This window comes from Entelurus aequoreus, linkage group LG10 (genome assembly GCF_033978785.1).
Source record: "Entelurus aequoreus isolate RoL-2023_Sb linkage group LG10, RoL_Eaeq_v1.1, whole genome shotgun sequence".
In the NCBI taxonomy this organism is placed as follows: domain Eukaryota; kingdom Metazoa; phylum Chordata; class Actinopteri; order Syngnathiformes; family Syngnathidae; genus Entelurus; species Entelurus aequoreus.
In genome coordinates this window covers 12791119-12812610 of record NC_084740.1, presented here as the reverse complement: position 1 = coordinate 12812610, position 21492 = coordinate 12791119, and the positions used below count along the sequence as shown (strand labels likewise).

The window sequence follows — 21492 nt, the reverse complement described above, 5'->3', positions numbered from 1 at the left end:
ATTTATACGTAACAGTTGATTCTTAAAATGTTTTTTTTAATTTTTTTTACTAAATCAATTCATAAGTTTAAAAAAATCTATTTCAAATTAGAATAATAAGAATCACGGTTTTAATGTGAATATTTTTTTTTGGAGTGCCCCCATTAAAAATAAACCCACTCATCCAACCATTGGAGGGGAGGTGAGTTGAGTACAAGCTGAGGCACCCCCGGGTACAGCAGGTGTGCTCAGAGGATAAATTGATTGCGTTCATCCTGTCTTCTTTAGATATTAGTGCAATTATCTTCTTTGCAGACAAATAGTGTTTGGAGAGTAAGCAATCACTCTGCTTACAATCTCGGCTGTCACTTCAGCCGTTTGGCCCTCATCGGCCATGCAGTCTGATTTCATTCACATTGGTTTGTGGGCCGCTTGTTGAACACCTCTCTTATATAGCTCACCTATTTGAGATCGGTAGCGCAAGTTGTCGCTCACTGAAGCAGCATGACAACATTTTCTTGCATGACTGGTGCGTTATTGTTGATTGACAGTTAATCCAGGCCACCCACATTATACAGTGTATGGATTACACACAAAGTCAATAACAGTATAAAAGCACTTGGATGGCCCTTTATGCTGCAACAGCTGTCAATTTCTGAGAGGGACATCTTTATACGGTGGACTTGTACCCCAGAGGTTAACTCATCACTCAAGTTAACTAGTTTCTTTCTCATCTTTCACTGCATGTGGCTTTTTTCTTATATTGGTCAAGTGTTGGTGCGCTGTGTTTGGCAGTTGAATGATGCTGAAAACACACACACACACACACACACACACACACACACACACACACACACACACACACACACACACACACACACACACACACACACACACACACACACACACACACACACACACACACACACACACACACGTCCATCTGACCGTGTCATTCCGTCTCTTCAGTCTGAACATTTTGTTTGGTTTGTCTTGAAACAAAACAAGCATGTTGGCCACTTGGTAGTATTCTGCATAAGATTATTTGATTTCAGGCAACACACTGACCAGGGCTTGAAAGATTAATAGATTCTCTTGATTAAAAAACAGCTTCAATTGATATTAAACTCATAGAAAAGGGTAAAATCCAGACTGCATGGAGGGCCCAAAACTTTAAATATGTGGACATAGTTTTCACAAAGTGTCTGCAATAGAGCGCACATGAGAGCGGTGGTGCATGTGTGGGCACTGTGATCCTTGTGGCAGTGAACAGCAGAGAGTTTTAAAAAAATGTAATACAGTTAATGCACACATAATAAAAAATGCAATTTCCATGTTGATTATGGGCTTTTATAAGAAAAAAAAGAATGAAAGTTATAGCAAGCAGAACAATTTTTGTGTATTCTATTTTCTCAAAAACCGCATTGATGATGAAAGGTGTGTCCTATCCAATTACTCGATTGATCAAACAAACTAATCGGTAAATTACTAAAATAATCTGTATCTGCATCTCTAAAACTTAAATCCTATAGGAATTAAGACTAGGTACTGCCGATATTATCGGCGGATGAATGCTTTAAAATGTAATATCGGAAACTATCGGTATCGGTTTCAAATTATCGGTATTTGTTTCAAAAAGTAAAATTTATGACTTTTTAAAACGCCGCTGTGTACACGGATGTAGGGAGAAGTACAGAGCGCCAATAAACCTTAAAGGCACTGCCTTTGCGTGCCGGCCCACTCACATAATATCTACGACATTTCACACACACAAGCGAATGCAAGGCATACTTGGTCAACAACCATACAGGTCACACTGAGGGTATAAACAACTTTAACACTGTTACAAATATGTGCCACACTGTGAACCCACACCAAACAAGAATGACAAACACATTTCGGGAGAACATCCGTACTGTAACACAACATAAACACAATAGAACAAATACCCAGAACCCCTTGCAGCACTAACTCTTCCGGGACGCTACAATATACACCCCCGCTACCCCCCAAAGACCTCACCCCCCAACCCCGCCCATCTCAACCTCCTCATGCTCTCTCAGGGAGAGCATGTCCCAAATTCCAAGCTGCTGTTTTGAGGCATGTTGAAAAAAATAATGCACTTTGTGACTTCAATAATAAATATGGCAGTGCCATGTTGGCATTTTTTTCCATAACTTGAGTTAATTTATTTTGGAAAACCTTGTTACATTGTGTACTGCATCCAGCGGGGCATCACAACAAAATTAGGCATAATAATGTGTTAATTCCACGACTGTATATATTGGTATCGGTTGATATCGGAATCGGTAATTAAGAGTTGGACAATATCGGAATATCGGATGTCGGCAAAAAAGCCATTATCGGACTTCTCTAATTAGGACCATTTTTTATTAAAGATATTTACTTTGTTTTGTTCCACAAACTGGGCACTGGAACAAAACAAAGTAGAATCTCTTTCTATATTTTAAAAATCATGATGATGAAAAGATATGATTTGGACTAAATTATTGTTTTCATGTTTGTTTATTTTTTTGTACGTTATGAAATAGAAACATTGTCGTAATACGTTTTCTGAGTTAAACAAAAAAAATTCTAACTGTGTCAATAGTGGACAGATATAAGTTTATACTTCTTTCTGCTCCTTTTCATTGAGGATTTATTTTAATGTTATGTTGATTTTTTTTTTTTTCTACCTTGAATACATGAAATAAAAATGAATTAATTAATCTTATAGGGAACATTCACATGGGGATAGGTTGATTGGCAACATTAAATTGGCCCTAGTGTGTGAATGTGAGTGTGAATGTTGTCTGTCTATCTGTGTTGGCCCTGCGATGAGGTGGCGACTTGTCCAGGATGTACCCCGCCCAGGGGCGCCGCTAGGGATTTTGGGCCCCATGAAAATAATCTTTACAGGGCCCCCTGTATTATAATTTCATCATCATTAGGGGCCTCTCTGGGCCCCCCTCCATCATGGGCCCCTAGAATCCGTCTCCTTTACCCCCCCTTCTCGGCGCCCCTGACCCCGCCTTCCGCCCGAATGCAGCTGAGATAGGCTCCAGCACCCCCCACGACCCCAAAATGGACAAGCGGTAGAAAATGGATGAATGGATGGAACAAAATATGACAATAGTGACATGAGTCTGGGAATGCCCCACTAATACCAACAGATGTCACTGTTTTACATTTAACACAGAGTAGTAATTTAGTTTTAAAAAGAACAGTTTCATAGGACAGTTATAATTGAGCCCGGATTAATTCTGCCTTACAACAAGTAGCTTGGGAAATATGATCATGAAACGAACAATTCGATTAATCTGAACATTAAATGCATTACAGCATCTGCTAAAAGATTATTTCATTTGTGAGGTTTTAAAATAAATCACAATTAATCATTAAGTGATAATAATAATAATAATAATAATAATTAGTAATAAAATAATTAAAAATTGGGTGTCAAACTGTAATTGTATTATTGACATTTGTAACGGGGAAAAAATACAGCAAGATGGGGTTAATTTGAGACACACTCGCAACAAATATTTGCATTGAGATTTGCTATGATGTCCTGTGAAGTGTGGTTGACCTAATTTTTAAGGCTAGACATCATCTCTTACTTCTATTTTTCAAAATTTTTGCACAGTACTCTCAAAAAGTGGACTGAATGGACAAATTGTGCAACTCATTCACCCTGACGTCTGACTCAACAGGTTCTATGCTCACCATTTAGGATTGATGCAGCTTGATAAACATCTAAAATCACTCCACTTTCTTTGTGTGCGTGCGCGTCTTTCTCTTCTGCTTTTACCAGGATGTGATTAATGACCACATCGCCAAAAGAGCACTGGGGAGGGGAATAACAAAAACAAAAAAATACTATTTTACCAATCTGACATTCACTTCAGCACTTAACGTTGAACTGGCTGCCTAATGATTTACTGACACTGCATAAAATGTTTACAGGGGTTGTTTACCACCCTCGCATACGTGTGTGTGCATTGTGTGTGTGCGTCTTTACTATAACTTGCCATGCAGTGAAATGTCACACTGTTAAAAATGATAATGCATGTCTCTCTCTGGAGCCATTGTGTTGTCAATGAGCAGAAAGATGGTCTCTTTTGCCCTTTGATGGTCTTGTATTAGCTCAATGCTTTTGTGTGCTGTACACAACTACACCATGCATGTATATGTGCATTCTAAATGTATTTATGAGACTGTGTATTTATGAGACTGTGTGTGTGTGTGTGTATGTGTGTGTGTGTGTGTGTGTGTGTGTGTGTGTGTGTGTGTGTGTGTGTGTTCTGGCAATGCTTACTTAATGGGGACACCGCTCTGTTTACACAGTCACCTTTAAGGCCTACTGAAATGATTTTTTTTTTTATTTAAACGGGAATAGCAGATCCATTCTATGTGTCATACTTGATCATTTCGCGATATTGCCATATTTTTGCTGAAAGGATTTAGTAGAGAAAATCGACGATAAAGTTCGCAACTTTTGCTCGCTGATAAAAAAAAGCCTTGCCTGTACCGGAAGTAGCGTGACGTCACAGGAGCTAGGATTCCTCACAATTCCCCGTTGTTTACAATGGAGCGAGAGAGATTCGGACCGAGAAAGTGATGATTACCCCATTAATTTGAGCGAGGATGAAAGATTCGTAGATGAGGAACGTTACAGTGAATGACTTGAGAGGCAGCGATGGACGTATCTTTTTTCGCTCTGACCGTAACTTAGGTACAAGCTGGCTCATTGGATTCCACACTCTCCTTTTTCTATTGTAGATCACAGATTTGTATTTTAAACCACCTCGGATACTATATCCTCTTGAAAATGAGAGTCGAGAACGCGAAATGGACATTCAGTGCCCTTTATCTCCACGACAATACATCAGCGAAATGCTTTAGCTATGAGCTAACGTGATAGCATCGTGCTTTAACTGCATATAGAAACAAAAGAAATAAACCCCTGACTGGAAGGATAGATAGAAAATCAACAATACTATTAAACCGTGGACATGTAAATACACGGTTAATGCTTTCCAGGCTGGCGAAGGTTAACAATGCTGTGCTAACGACGCCATTGAAGCTAACTTAGCAACCGGACTGCACAGAGCTATGCTAAAAACATTAGCTCTCCACCTACGCCAGCCAGCCCTCATTTGCTCATCAACACCCGTGCTCACCTGCGTTCCAGCGGTCGGCAGAAGGACGAAGGACTTCACCCGATGCGTTTGGCGGCCCGGAGACGTAGGAAGTCAAGGTGAGGTCGGCTGCTAGCGCGGCTAGCGCTCCAAAAAAGTCCTCCTGGTTGTGTTGCTGTAGTCCGCTGCTAATACACTGATCCCACCTACAACTGTCTTCTTTGCAGCCTTCATTGTTCATTAAAAAAATTGCAAAAGATGTCCAGAATACTGTGGAATTATGAAATGAAAACAGAGCTTTTTGTATAGGATTCTACGGGGTACCATAACTTCCGTTACTCGGACTTCGTCACGCGCATACGTCATCATACCGTGATGTTTCAGCCGGATATTTTCCGGGAAGTTTTAAATGTCACTTTATAAGTTAACCCGGCCGTATTGGCATGTGTTGCAATGTTAAGATTTCATCATTGATATATAAACTATCAGACTGCGTGGTCGGTAGTAGTGGGTTTCAGTAGGCCTTTAAGGGACCTCTGACGGTATGGGGACAAAAAAACAGGTCCCCTAAAGGGAAACCTTTTTAAATGATAGTCAGATCCATTCTGAAGTGATTTTTAAGCTTTGGCCCATAAAACATGTTTACTGGTTAGTTTGAGTGTGAGACATTTGCACAGCAGCCCCCTTATCGGGCTGTAGCTGGTACATTTAAGTGGTGAAACTTCCTATAAGAGGACAGCTGTAGTGCTGTATTCGGAGGATGATGTCATATTTAATGTGAACTTCTTTTTTTTTAAATGGTCCTCAGTAGTCACGTACAAATTTGTGTGATTTATGCAAAATTATTTAAATTTGGTCCCATTGAACCATATTAACTCTTTTTCTCAGGGTCCCCAGTAAGAATGATCAGCACATTACTTCATCAATCCAGAAATTTAAAGACGTGTATGAGCTAACTGGGCAGTGGCCATTTTACCAAAAATTTTTTATGCCTCCACAACCTGGTAGAAAGGGTGGTCCCCACAAGTGATGATCAAAAACTTGGTCCCCATTCCAAACGATAACCAGTATATATGTATGTGTGTATGTGTGTGTGTGTGTGTGTGTGTGTGTTTGTGTGAAAGAGAGAGTGGACTCATAGTGCAGTTTTTCTGTGCACATGATGAATCTCCCTGTATTTGTGCATCTGAATGAATGAAGGTGAGACAGAAAAGGCTGCATTATGCATAACTGCTCACCATTGGTAATATCCTTGCTTCTTCAGCATACTAATCCAAAGTTTTTCATATCCATTGCAAAAACAGAGTGAAAAGTGTAAATATATTTGAACAAATGCACACATACAAGTAATAGAAGCACACAAAAAAAATTTTTTTTTAATTGTGAGAAGGGCTCACCCTGTGGGTATTTCACCTCAGATGGGTCTGACCTTCCTTATTGTAATCATGGCATCCATGCTTGAAGAAAGCAATCAAACTACAGTTGATGAGTGTTGCTCCTGTTGGCCCATTGAAAACAGGAGGTGTGATGGAGGCCCGTGGGGGCATTGCAAGGTCTTAATATGACTATGGCGAGGTCAAGTGTTGCGTTTAAAAAAGGAAAAACATGGATAGTTAAATTCATATTGCCTTGAAAGAGATTTTAATTTAGGTTATAATTGATAAATCTCGTAAATGTGACCCTTATTCTCTAAAAACAAACCCTGTTGAAAGCTTTTAACTGGGTCTATATTTCAAGCAACCATCTACAAAACATGTTGAGCCTCTCATTAGGGCAAGAAAATGTACTATTCTTGACAGTGCAATCCTGTGCAGTTAATAATATAATTTTTTTTAAATAAAACAAATTCAGGAGGTTGCCTACAGCCGCAGCTGGTAATTTGCTTTTTTTGATCTCACAAGGGATGGGGGATTTGCCCTAAAATCTACATCGAGATATAAATTGCAGCATCCTGCGGTAACAATATACCGGTATGTCACACTTTATTATTATATTCTCAAAACTATTAATCTACTTGATGACTTACTGTTGATATGTAGTTACTTTCTGTTGTAACATGGTTCTATCTACACTTCTGTTAAAATGTAATAAGCACTTATTCTTCTGTTTTTTTTCAATACTTGACATTCGTTTTGGGAGATACCCACATTTGCAGTATCGATCCAATACCAAGTACTATAGTTACAGGGACAGTATTGGTCATACAAATGCTGATAGTTCACGTTTTCAACATCATTGAACGTTTACAATTTTTTAAATTATAACCACATAAAACACAGGATGGTGGTGTAACAATATAAATTACATGTTTATTATTTTCTTATTCCCTTTTAGTTACGTACAATATTTTGAGCAAAATAAAGTCAATAGTGCGAAATACTAAGCATAAGCAATAATTACTTTTGGCTTTGATTTAAAACGTTTATTTTTTGCGCTTTAAGTCCTCCTGTGTGCAGGAAATTATTTCCTCAGTTTGTGAACAAAAAAACAAAACAATCTTGTGACAATAAAAAATATATATACGCATATTGATAGTGTAGTATATCGTTACTGTCAATATTTGTGTCAATCTGCATTCAAGAGCTCCAGTTTAGCTGTTGGCATGACTTCTTGTATCATCCTACGATATGTAGTTCAACATGTTTAGCTATTCCTCATCCTCCAGTGATAATAGTACATAATGTACTTATGTAATGAAAACTATACTCTCGTTTGTATTAGAAATGGCAACAGCGGAGGATGCATGTGCATGTACGAGCCAGTCTGCTCCACAAGAAGAGGACAGAGAAAACGAAGGAACTTACTGACTATGTCGTCGGACTACATAGCGGACTCGCGCAAAGTTCTCCTGGCAAAACTTTACCATATATGGAGATATCCGCTGATGAGGCAAATTGGGCAAATTCCTAACGGGTCATTTGGGGGAAGTATGGAGGATGGAAAGATTGAGTTGTACTCCAAAGTTGTTTTATTTTTATGTAGTCTGCGGTTGTAAGGCACGCCGGCAAATACATGCATCCGAAAAACCACAGCTGTTGCCATTGCTTTGAAAAAGTAATTTTTGTAGTGCTCGGGGGACGGCGTGGCGAAGTTGGGATAGTGGCCGTGCCAGCAATCTGAGGGTTACTGGTTCTCAATCCCCACCTTCTACCATCCTAGTCACGTCCGTTGTGTCCTTAGGCAAGACACTTCACCCTTGCTCCTGATGGGTCCTGGTTAGCGCCTTGCATGGCAGCTCCTGCCATCAGTGTGTGAATGTGTGTGTGAATGGGTGAATGTGGAAATACTGTCAAAGCGCTTTGGGCTCCTTAAAAAGGGGTAGAAAAGCAAGTACAACTATTTACCATTTACCATTTAGTGTTGGTGCAGTGTCTGACCTAAACACTATCTCCATTCCTGTAGTTTTATTTGCTGAATTTAAAAGTTTACTGCAACAGGACACGTGTTTTATGTTGTCGTTATGTTGGCACTCTCCCTGAAGGCCGTAATCTGTGCAGGGCCTCCCTTCCGTGTGAGTGTGTGTGAACTCACTGACCTGGATTCATAGTGTAGGACAAAGCGATTAGCCTTCCCCATCATAAGCTGTTGCTTTGTGCAGTTGTTTTTTTTACCCTCCTGCTTAAGCATCAATTTTCTATTTTGGGCTATTTTGGACAGCTTCACTGGATGATTTAAGGTTTGTTTATGTTTGAATAGATTATGGCGTTTTAAAGCGTTTCATGTCCAAGTGCAGGGGCTGATGGACAAATCTGGGGGAGTTTATCCAGTTTTAAAACATGAATTACATGTGCGCTCTCATAGCTGGGTTAAGTTGTTTTAGTCATGATACAATTTGGCTTAAAACACAGAGAAGCAGGTCACGGGTGTCATCTGTTAAAAGTTTGCCAACACCAGTGTTTGTGTACTGTGTGCACCTTACCCAGAAGTACATTGTAGTGCTCTCCGTGGTGCTGAAAGTGCAGATCGGGCAGTGGAGCGGCCTATGAGAGCCACTGACATGGATTCGAATGGCAAGATGGATTGGACTTGACCTAAATTACAATATTTGAATGCAAAATATCTGCTCCAGTTTTAGCAGGTTTTGGCGGAGGAGCATTGCCACTCGATGGCCACCTGCCTATTCACTAGGGGTGTAACCGTACACCATAAGCACAGTTTGGTATGTACCTCGGTTTTAACGTCATGGTTTGGTTTACTTTTGACACCATAAGAGAACTAAATGGCAAACATAAAACTGCTTAGCTTTTGTGTAATCAGCTGTAAAGTTTTTTTTTTAAAATGAAACAAATGCAGCTGAGATTTGGGGCGGCATGGCGTAGTGGGTAGAGCGGCCGTGCCAGAAACCTGCAGGTTGCAGGTTCGCTCCCTGCCTCTTGACATCCAAATCGCTGCCGTTGTGTCCTTGGGCAGGACACTTCACTCTTGCCCCCGGTGCCGCTCACACTGGTGAATAAATGATGAATGAATGATAGGTGGTGGTCGGAGGGGCCGTAGGCGCAAACTGGCAGTCTCGCTTCCGTCAGTCTACACCAGGGCAGCTGTGGCTACAAATATAGCTTACCACCACCAGGTGTGAATGAATGATGGGTTCCCACTTCTCTGTGAGCGCTTTGAGTATCTAATAGAAAAGCGCAATATAAAATCTAATCCATTATTATTATTATTATTAAATAGGCTCCAGCACCCCCCGCGCGCCCGAAAGGGACAAGCGGTATGGATGGACACATTACAATACAAACAAATGAAATACTATTGTCATATTCTTTTTTTTTTTTTTTTTTGAAAAGTGCAACGCTGCAGACAAATATAATTGTAATAGGTTGAACATCCATCCATCCATTTTCTATCGCTTATTCCCTTCGGGGTCGCGGGGGGCGCTGGAGCCTAACAGTGAATTATTATTATTTTTGGAAATGGTGTTCCTGTACAGCATTATTAAGAGATTTGCCGATCAGTCGGCCAACAATCCATATCGGCTGCTTCTTGTGAAAAAGTATGCGATCGCCTTTGCCGATAATTGCATTTTAATACCGATCACAAAAGCAGATCCCTGTGGCTTACACTGTGTTTATTTTTAGCCCCCTGGCTGCTGGCTGGTGTGTGTGTGTGTGTGTGTGTGTGTGTGTGTGTGTGTGTGTGTGTGTGTGTGTGTGTGTGTGTGTGTGTGTGTGTGTGTGTGTGTGTGTGTGTGTGTGTGTGTGTGTGTGTGTGTGTGTGTGTGTGTGTGTGTGTGTGTGTGTGTGTGTGTAAGCTAATAATAATCACCTCCAATACAGCAAATAGGCTGCAATTCTTTGTATCTCAAGCATCATTAAAAAGTATCATACTATCTGGAGGACATGTCTGAACATATTACACAAAGGAGGAGAATAAGAAACAAGTTTAAATATTTTCTTGCGATTTTAAAACTGTCAATAGCACTCAACATAAATTAATTGAAAAATTTACAGTTTATACATGTGATTTGCATCGGAATTGGTATCGGCCAATCTCACTTACGGAGGATTAGAATCGGCAGCATAGCCCCTTTCCTGATCTATACTGAACAATACCAGCACACTATGCTCGTCTTATTCACTTGCCGTAATCCACCAGAAGGGCCAAGTGTTCTCAAATTAGGAGACCTTGAGGTTGGAAGAGGGTTTTCAAGCTCTGGCTTCTCCTTGGCACTATCAATCGCCATGACTGCAGCTAGCCGTAGCCTGAGCTACTGTTACACTTCCTGTCCCTCGCTTATTGTGTTCTATGTGGAAACTTGGTACACCTTTGTACCATAGCAAATGTTACATACATACAAGGGATGTACATTTATTTGCACTACATCAGTTACGATGTGATTAGTTCATAAAACAGAACGATTTGAAGCGATTTGATTTAGTGTATGGATTATTCGATGTGATTAGATTTAGTATATGAACAATTCATTAAGATTCGATTTAGTGTATGAAAGATTCAGTAAGATTTGATTTTGTGTATTAATGATTCATTCAGATTCAAAACAGTGTATGACAAATTCAATTATATGGTTAACATTTGAAAAGAAAATCAAAAAAACAAAAGAACATTGAGGAACTTCACCCCGCCCGGGCGAGGGACACCGGGGCCCCACTCTGGAGCCAGGCCCTGGGCAGGGGCTCGTCAGCGGGCGCCTGGTGGCCGGGACTTCCTCCACGTAGAGGCTCCCGTCCGCCAAATAATCTTAAACTCACACCTCCGACAGAGCTTCAACTGCATTCCGAGGGAGGTGGGGGACATCCGAATGGGTCGTGTTCTGTACCTCCATTGCTGCTGCTGTTGATCAGGGCTGTGGTCGCAAGGCGGTTGGTGCCTGTCATCGTGGCAACCCCTGAACCCGATGGTGGACACCAGAGGTAAAAGGGACGGTCAAGCTGAAGAAGGAATCCTACCGAGCATTGCTCGCTTGTGGGACTCCCGAAGCAGCTGACAGGTACCGACAAGCCAAGCGAGCCGCGGCCTCAGCGGTGGCGGAAGCAAAAACTCGGGCATGGGAGGAATTCAGAGAGACCATGGAGCAAGGTTTTCGGTCGGCCTCAAAGAGATTCTGGCAAACCACCCGACGCCTCAGGAGTGGGAAGCTGTGCTCTGTCCACACTATGTATAGTGGGGGTGGAAACCTACTGATAAAGTTGGGCGGTGGAAGGAATACTTTGAGAATCTCCTTAAGCCTACAGACACACACACCCTTTGTAGAGGAGGCAGAGTCTGAGGTCACAAATGCGGACATGTGTATTGCTGGAGCCGAGGTAGCTGAGGTAATCATAAAACTGTCCAATGGCAAGGCCCGAACACCTCAAGGCTTTGGATGTTGTGGGACTGTCGTGGCTGACACGTCTCTTCAACATAGCTTGGAAGTCTGGGGCAGTACATCTGAATTGGCAGACCGGGGTGGTAGTCCCCCTTTTCAAGAAGGGGGACCGGAGGGTGTGTCCAATTATAGAGGGATCACATTTCTCAGCCTCCCGGGAAAAGTCTATTCCAGGGTGCTGGAGAGAAGAGTATGGCCGTAAGACGAGCCTCAGATTTAGGAGGAACAATATGGTTTTTGTCCTGGTTGTGGAACACATGACCAGATTTATACCTTTGCTAGGGTACTGGAGTGGGCATGGGAGTTTGTTCAACCAGTACACACGTGTTTTGTGGATTTGTAAAAGGGATTCGATCATGTCCATCGCGGTGTCTTGTGGGGGGTGCTCCAGGAATACGAGGTTGAGGGTCCGTTGCTACGGGCTATACGGTCCCTGTACAAGCGGAACGGGAGTCTGGTTCGCATTGGCGGTAGTAAGTTCGACATGTTCCCAGTGGACGTTGGAATCCTGCCAGGGCTGCCCTTTGTCGCCGGTCGTGTTCATATATTACGGACATAATTTCTAGGCGCAGTCAGGGTGTGGAGGGTTTCCAGTTTGGTGGCCAGAGGATCACATCTCTGCTTTTTGCAGATGATGTGGCCATGTTGGCTTAATCAGACTGGGACCTTCAGTGTTCACCGGGCCGGTTTGCAGCCGAGTGTGAAGCTGCTGGGATGAGGATCAGCCCCTCCAAATCTGAGGCCATGGTTCTCAGTCGGAGAAGGGTGGACAGCACCCCTTGGGTCTGGAGTGAAGTTCTGCCTCAAGTGGAGGAGTTCAAGTATATCGGGGTCTTGTTCACGAGTGAGGGAAGAATGAAACGTGAGATTGACAGACGGATTGGTGCAGCGTCTGCAGTGATGCAGTCACTGCACCCGTCTGTTGTAGTGAAGAAGGAGCTGAGCCAGAAGGCGAAGCTCTCGATTTACTGGTCAGTCTACGTTCCTACCCTCACCTGTGGTCATGACCGAAAGGACAAGATCGCGAATACAAGTGGCAGAAATTAGTTTCCTCCGCAGGATTTCTGGGATCACACTCTGAGATCGGGTGAGGAGCTTGGTCATCCAAGAGAGACTCAGAGTAGCCGCTGATCCTTCACGTCGAGAGGAGCCAGCTGAGATGGCTTGGGCATCTACTACGAATGCCTCCCTGGGGCATGTCCAGCCGGAGGAGACCTCAGGGCAGACCTAGGACACGTTGGAGGGACTACGTCTCACAGCTGGCCTGGGAACGCCTCGGTATCCCCCTTGTAGAACTAGAGGAGGTGGTCGGGGACAGGGAAGTCTGGGCATTTCTGCTTAGACTGCTGTCCCCGCGACCCGGACTCTGAAGAACGACGGAAACAATGGATCGATGGTTATTATTTGTTGGACACATTCTTTTTTACACCTCAAAAACATTCCTTCCTGTGCATACACTCCTCATGTTAAAGGATAAATAGTTAGGACCTCGGCACCAAGCGCTCAGTGTAGATCTGTCCAAGCTAAGTCTATGAGCATGTACCGATGAAAACTACTCGGATAAGAGGCCAAAAATTTTCTAAGACAACTAATCAGTTGAGTGCCATGAGAATAACAATAACCTGATGAATGAGAACAGCCATAGGCACATTCATCTTCAAATATAAATAAGCTAATTCTAAAAATGTGACATGCTTCCAGTATTTTACATTTTTTAAAACAACATATCTCCAAAGATGTTTTATAAATTAAAAAGGCAAACATATCCAATATATTTGTTTTACACGAGTCTATTCAGTGTCGTCACAGGGTTTTAGCTAATTGCTTGACTGCGAGGCGGGACTTCCGGGACAAGGATGGGAAGTGACGTGTGTTGTGGAGTTGAAAAGATCGCTTGAATGGTGCCGGATAAAAGAGTGGGACACAGAGATTGAGCCCGTTGTACAAGATCGTTGCATTTTGTGAAATGAAGAAAGACAAACTGGGAATATGTCTGAGCCTCCATTCTTTGGGATGTTACAATATTGACGGACGGCACAGCACGCAGACGGTCCACAGTGTTGATGTTACGTATCTTGCGGGTAATTTTATAGGGCTTCGGATTTTTCTACATTTACCACAATACTTTGCAGTTCGCCATATTTGAAGCTTTGTTTGTAACACGTTCATTGTTACTGATCATTCATCCAGTGATACTCATAATGCAGACGACGTGTGCAATTGTCAACTGCCACAATCGAGGTGGGAGAGGTACTACTAGCATTTATCGCAATTGTATTGTTAAAATAATTTCAGGTAATTAAGAACATTTTGTAGCTAGAAATTAATATAAAATGAATTACAGCCCCACTTTGCATTAACTTGCATAACGAATAACTTTGATAGTAGTTGTACTGATAAAACTATATTCATTTCTCACATCCGGACTCGAGCCTCCACATACAACAGAAGTGAAGTGACATGAGAACAATATTCTTCCAATTTTGCTTTACAGTCACAGTGTGCTGAGATGGCATTATATTGGTTGTTCGTGATTATCCAAGGTGTCAAACTTGGGTCGGATCATTTCTGCAAGTGCATGACTCTAGCCTTGACAAGACAATGTCCACTGGGTTTATACAGGTAAACACAAACGTCACAAACCCCTCCACAAACAAAGCGATTATAGCTTCCTGGACTATTATCATTTTAAAAGTCCTTGAAGGTGTAAAATGGACAGGGTATAAAAATTAAGTAGTTCACAAAGTCCGGGTATGGGACATCAGGGAAGTTATTGTGGTCTCTTCACCACAGACTTGTCGATCTTGTACAGATCCTTGCATCCAATTAAGGCTGTTTGCTCCTTGCAACGACGAAGAGACTTCTTATCTAATGACTCACAGTATTTGTCCATCGTGTCAAAGCCTGTGTAATGTTATTTTCCACTTAATAGTTGGGAAATATTACGTGGAGCGCTATCGTGAACATTGACACTAACCTTTCAACATGGTTTCTGGCAATGCATTTTGGGATTCTTTAGCCAAAAATCCCAAGCCCCACAGCTTTGACTCTTGCGTTGTTTTGAAGATAAACTTTCTACTAATTACTAGTCTTGCGCGACACCAGGTTCTCGTTTCCAGTTACGTAAGTAAATTAACAAGCGCATGACTCTTTTCACGGACAACCCTGGCTCTCATGAAATTTTAAAGACAAAGAACCAAATGATTACTAGTTTGGCACGATTAACCTAAGGATTCACAGCTGAATCTTATTGATTGAGGAGGCTGAAACTGATGTGCCAAAAAGGCCACTTTTCGAACAGGATATCTGGTCGCATCGGTTTATCGTTGACCTTAATACATACAAATACAGTACATTACACCCTTATCACTTATGTACATATCCCACAATCTCATGCCTTCCCCTGCACCTGAACCTCCATATGTCATGATCCGTGGTCCGGATCATGTTTAGTTTAGTTATGTTCTGTTAGTTTTGGACTTCCTTAGTTCCTGGTTACACTTCCTTGTTTGTTTTGTCACTATGGTTACTCATTATTTGCACCTGTTGCTAATCAGAGACTTCTATTTAAGCCTGTCTTTTGCGGTCACTCGGTGTGAATTCATTATTTGCTTCACGCAACCTGTCAACTGATGTTTTGTGAGTATTACTGGTCTCAAGTAGATGCTAAGTGTTAGCTTTTTTGTTTCCTGCGCTAAGTTTTAGCCTTAGCTTCCGCGTGCGATCGGCACGCATCCGTTTTGCTTGTTTTGTGTTTTGGATGATTTATGTTCTATAAATCATTCCTACCTTCACGTCTTGGTCCGGAGCCGTCAGTGTTGCATTGGGAGAACGAACCGCGCAGCAAGCTGCAACCCCCACATGACACCATAAAGTACCTGAGCTTATTGTCTGCCAGTAGCATCCAAACACCGGCTTACCCGAACAAGTATTTTGTGTTCTGTTAACGATATCTTGTTCTGCTTGGCACCACCGCAGACCCGGGGAGGTTCGACTCCCCTGGTAGTGCGATTACTTGCTGGATTTACTTTGTGTGTGGCAAATGTGCAAAAAGGAGATTATATGGGTTCAACACTCTGCGTCTGGCATACAAATTCATCACTGTCGGTAGTATGGCAGGAATTATAAAGGGTAGATTAGTGTGTGATTAGTGTGAAGAATGGACACAGCAAAAAAACAGCTAGAATGAGCCAAGGTTTGTATTAATTGTTTGAGACAGGTAGAAAGCAACTCTAGAACTGTTGTGGAATATAGGACAAGCAGGAGGATTCCAAAAGATGAATTGCAGCAGGATTAAAACCGTGACAAAGTTTCAATGTGGGGTCCAAATCATCATCAAGTGGAAATGATTGAGTGTTTTTTATTGGACAGCCATGCTATGCTGTATGAAACAGATGTCCTTTATACCAAACCATTCATTCTCATTTTTGCTATCAAGATCTGTGTTTTTCTTATCGCTGGTTATTAATGATACCCATTGACGGTGAGGAATAATACAGCTTAAATGGCATAATATGGAGTTTTTCAAGTGTGTAAGCCACCACCACTTTATTTTCTCCCGAGGAGATTGGGAATTAAGGAGATAGTGCTAATCCATTCATTGTTGACACAATCCAGGAACAAAAGTATTAAGCATCATGGTCTGAGAGGAGGAATTTTCTGGCTCTGGGGTTTCTCGGTGTCTTGTCCTGTCCCCCAGCCAATCTTAGCTCAGCACTTATTTGACTTCCACTGCACTCCTCCGCAAACTCCCCTTAATCCCCAAGAAATACACCATCCCTAAAATGTGTATTATATATTTTTTCGGGCTGCAGTTGTCGATTTTTTTTTTTAGTAATTGAGTTACGCGGTGGGCCGGGCTCTGGGGTTCTGTCGCTGTCCGGCTTGGCTGCGTGGGGGCGGTGGTCCCTGGTTCCCTGGGCACCACACCTACTGTTTGTGGGTTGGGCTCTCGGGGGGCTGGGGCCATACTCTGGCTCCCACATACACTGGGAGTCAAATGTATTGTACACACAAATTCACATATACTCACATACATACATAGGTACCTACACTCCCACATACATATACAAATACAGTACATATTTACACACTCAAAGTTCGTACATCCACATGCACATTCATTATACAAACATACACATACTGTACATATACATTCACTGTACAAACATACATATACACATACTGTACATATACATTCACTGTACAAACATACATATACACATACTGTACATATACACTCACTGTACAAACACATATACACATACTGTACATATACATTCACTGTACAAACACACATACTGTATACACATACTGTACAAATACATTCACTGTACAAACACACACATACACTTACTATACATATACATTCACTGTACAAACACACATATACACATACTGTACATATACATTCACTGTACAAACACAGATATACACATACTGTACATATACATTCACTGTACAAGCACACGTATACACGTACTGTACATATACAAGTACATATGCACACATACACTCATGCACATAATCACGTTTCATCAAACATACATTAATGTTGTTGCCCTAGGGTAAACTGGGTATAACACATGGCACACTGACAAAGCTTAACCTATTGTTACTATAACAATCTACAAGGTTAATGTAGGTTGCTTCCCTTGCTTCCCCTCCATTTTTCTGCATTCTTTCGTATCTCAAGTTATCATTACGTATATGTATTGTTGCATTTGAACAACCGTATTGTTGATAATAAAGGTAAAGTATTGGTATTGTTCATTATCAATAGCGCTATTTCTATTGGTATTTGTATTGCTCTATTTTTAGTGTAATAATGCTCATTGTCATTTCTGTATTATTTTCTATTTTCGCTAACTGCTTATTTGCTATTACTTTTACCATCATATTTGTACATGTCATATTTGCTGATGTTGCTCTGTTGTTGTTGTTGTTGTGTTTGCTGCTGTTGTTTTTGTCTCTCTGTCTAATCCCCCTCTTGTCCCCACAATTCCCCCCTATGTCTTCCTTTTTTTCTCTTTCTATCCCCTCCTGCTCTGGCCCGGCTGCACCAAATGATAATATAAATAAATTTAATAAAGTCAAATACAAATAAGGCAACAAGAGAAGTATCCTGCACTTCTCTTTTGTAAAGTAAATCTGAACAGCCGATATGGGCATGTACATCAACTATATGATTTGCCTGAGAAGCTGGACAGGACAAAAAAAAAAAAAAGTAATTGAGTTATCTATCGATTCATTTATTCGATTAATCGAGTAATCGAATCAAAATACTTCCCAGCCTCAATGCGTCTTTTAAGGAAAATAGTTTGAAATACAAAAAACATTTTGTAATCACCTTTATTCTCCCTTCTTATAAACGCGCACACCATTGAATTTGCATTTTTACCACGAGAGCACGACTATACATTACTTATGTTAAACAACAGTGTAGCCTAAAACCAGGTACGGTCGTCCCTTGCCACATCATGCCTAAAATATTGCGTTTTCACCACATTGCATATTGTGGGGGATATTTTCTTTTATTTCTAAAAAAATCTAAAATTCTAAAAAAAAAGATGTCCTAAATTAAACATTTTCAACCATAAAAATCAATTAATAAGCTAAAAATATATATACTACTGTATCATTGGCCAAGAGAGGAGATCAAACCAATCAGAGCGTATCTTTTTGGCACTCCGCTGTACCCCGCCACACACAGGCCAAATCACCTGCAGCACAATCTACAGTCGTGGTCGAAAGTTTACATACACTTGTAGGGAACATAATGTCATGGCTGTCTTGAGTTTCCAATAATACCGTCAAGCGTGGTGGTGGTAGTATTATGCTCTGGGCCTGTTTTGCTGCCAATGGAACTGGTGCTTCACAGAGAGTAAATGGGACAATGGAAAAAGGAGGATTACCTCCAAATTCTTCAGGACAACCTAAAATCATCAGCCCGGAGGTTGGTTCTTGGGCGCAGTTGGGTGTTCCAACAGGACAATGACCCCAAACACACGTCAAAAATGATAAAGGAATGCCTAAATCAGGCTAGAATTAAGGTTTTAGAATTGCCTTCCCAAATTCCTGACTTAAACGTGTGGACAATGCTGAAGAAACAAGTCCATGTCAGAAAACCAACACATTTAGCTGAACTGCACCAAATTTGTCAAGAGGAGTGGTCAAAAATTCAACCAGAAGCTTGTGGATGGCTACCAAAAGCGCCTTATTGCAGTGAAACTTGCCAAGGGACATGTAACCAAATATTAACATTGCTGTATGTATACTTTTGACCCAGCAGATTTGGTCACATTTTCAGTAGACCCATGATAAATTCATAAAAGAACCAAACTTCATGAATGTTTTTTGTGACCAACAAGTATGTGCTCCAATCACTCTATCACAAAAAAATAAGAGCTGTAGAAATTTTCGGAAACTCAAGACATTATGTTCTTTACAAGTGTATGTAAACTTTTGACCACGACTGTATACCACCAAGTGGGCCAACGCTGTTCTGTGCACTATATTAGAGCAGTCTTGCGGAAAAAATGTCCGCACGTTTTAATCGAATCATTGAAACAACAAAATACAAATCAAATCTTTTTTGTAATCCAATTAATGGATTTCATTGATGAATTGTTGCAGCCCTTTATTGTTTTATGCATTTCAGTGGAGGGATGAGAATTTGACAACATTTATTTAATTGATTCAACTGAGAAAATATACATAAGTTAATGTTGTATACTGTATATTTAATTAATGTATGTACTTGTTGGTCTTGTGTTGATCAGTACCTACAGCACAGCAGTTGTGGTATAGTAGTGTGCGTCTACAGTATGCAGAGGAACTTTTCTGTTGTTGACGTCTTGATGTTCTTCGTATTGCAAACTACCTGAGTTTGAATCAGCTGCACCTCTGCTTGCTGCATCCAAGTAGTGCACTCCATTGTGCTTCAATTTCTTCTGTCTTGATGCGGCGTAATTTAACCACCACAACATATTTTTTTACAACAATATTGACACTGTCAATCAAAAGTGAGCATTAAAGACAATGTTTCTGACTCTTGTATGCATTTCTCACGTATACCTAATATTCTGACTATGTTTCTGTGACAATCCGTCTCACACTACAAGTCATCCACGTGTCTTTTTCTCTCATTCAAACAGTCAACAGTGAGGATGTTGTCTCTACGCGACTGTACTTTGTGAACGCATCCCTGCAGCGGGTGACCTTCTCCAGCTCGGTGGGGGTGTCCCTGCCCTGCCCCGCGGGCGGCGCCCCCCATGCCGTCCTGCGCTGGTACCTGGCTGCCGGAGACGACATTTACGACGTACCCCACATCCGCCACGTGCACGCCAACGGCACTCTCCAGCTCTACCCCTTCTCTCCGTCTGCCTACAACAGCATCATTCATGACAACGAGTACTTCTGCACCGCCGAAAACCAGGCGGGAAAAATCCGAAGCCCCAGCATTCACATCAAATCAGGTGAGGGTGGACACATACATTTTTTCACAGGTTCTTTTTTACATATGCCTTCAATGAATGCTTCCTATTTTGCCCGCTAAGCCCACTTGGTAACCATTGTCATGCCCCACACACTTTTGTCAAATATGGCAAAAATCAGCTATCAATTACTCAAGTTTCATGTAAAATTTATAATGTTTTTCCTTCCCGATGCTGAAAATCTGTTGTAGCTATGTGGGCCATACTACTTTACCCAAGGCTACTACATTAATGATGACCAAAATTGCAATGTGCATGTTGATGCGAAGTGCTGGTGGTCAATGCAGAAAAATAACCCACCACATAGAGTACACATTTAAATATCCCAGGAAAAATAGAAGATTATTTATGCTATCATTGTTAGTGACTGTAACCACCCTGAGAGAGAGCCACAATAAGGGAGAGACGTGATGTAAAAAAAAACTCTTTACCATTAAAACCCCCCACTATTACAGAAAGTTTCTTCAGTTGGCCTGAAGTGACAACATTTCGATACTGATAACTTTCTGCTTCTCAAGACTGATACCAATAATTTATATTTATATCTATTATTTATTTTTAAAATGTAGATTTGACTGTAATTTGTGTACATCTGGAGTTAAGAAGGGGTGAAACAATAGTAGATTTGACAAACTGTGAATGTGTTCTTGTCCGAACTAAATATGACATCACAATATGGTAGAGCTAACATCACATCCATAAATCAGTGACGCTTATGTCTTGCTTAGGGATGGGTGTCATTTACATTTTAAACAATACCAGTACAAAATCGGTGCTTAAACAGTGTACAAACCGGTACTTAGAAAGTTGAAAACTTAAAAAAAACAAACCCAATGCCTTGGAATTTTTATGGGATTTTGTGACATTTTTTAAAATAATTTACATTCTTCAGTGAGATACAGTATTTTATTTCTATTTAGCCTTTATTTAACCAGGTAAAATCCCCTTGAGATCAAAGATCTCTTTTCCAAGGGAGACCTGACCAAGAGGGCAGCAGCAAGGTTACATTAAAAACCGTAAACAACACATAAAACATCAAATTTACAACATT

The 21492-nt window shown here is 41.1% G+C and overlaps 1 protein-coding gene across 3 annotated transcripts in view; it reads left to right on the top strand.

Annotated features, from left to right (window-relative positions):
• Positions 1-21492, top strand: part of dscaml1 (Down syndrome cell adhesion molecule like 1) — a 332167-nt gene that overhangs the window by 5148 nt on the left and 305527 nt on the right. For all 3 annotated transcript variants that reach the window (XR_009827441.1, XM_062060149.1, XM_062060148.1), the window contains exon 2: positions 20103-20423. Coding sequence is in view for 2 of the 3 variants with exons in the window: in XM_062060149.1 (XP_061916133.1) it covers positions 20103-20423 (321 nt within the window). In the remaining variant the exon portion in view is untranslated. The remainder of the gene's footprint in view (positions 1-20102; positions 20424-21492) is intronic.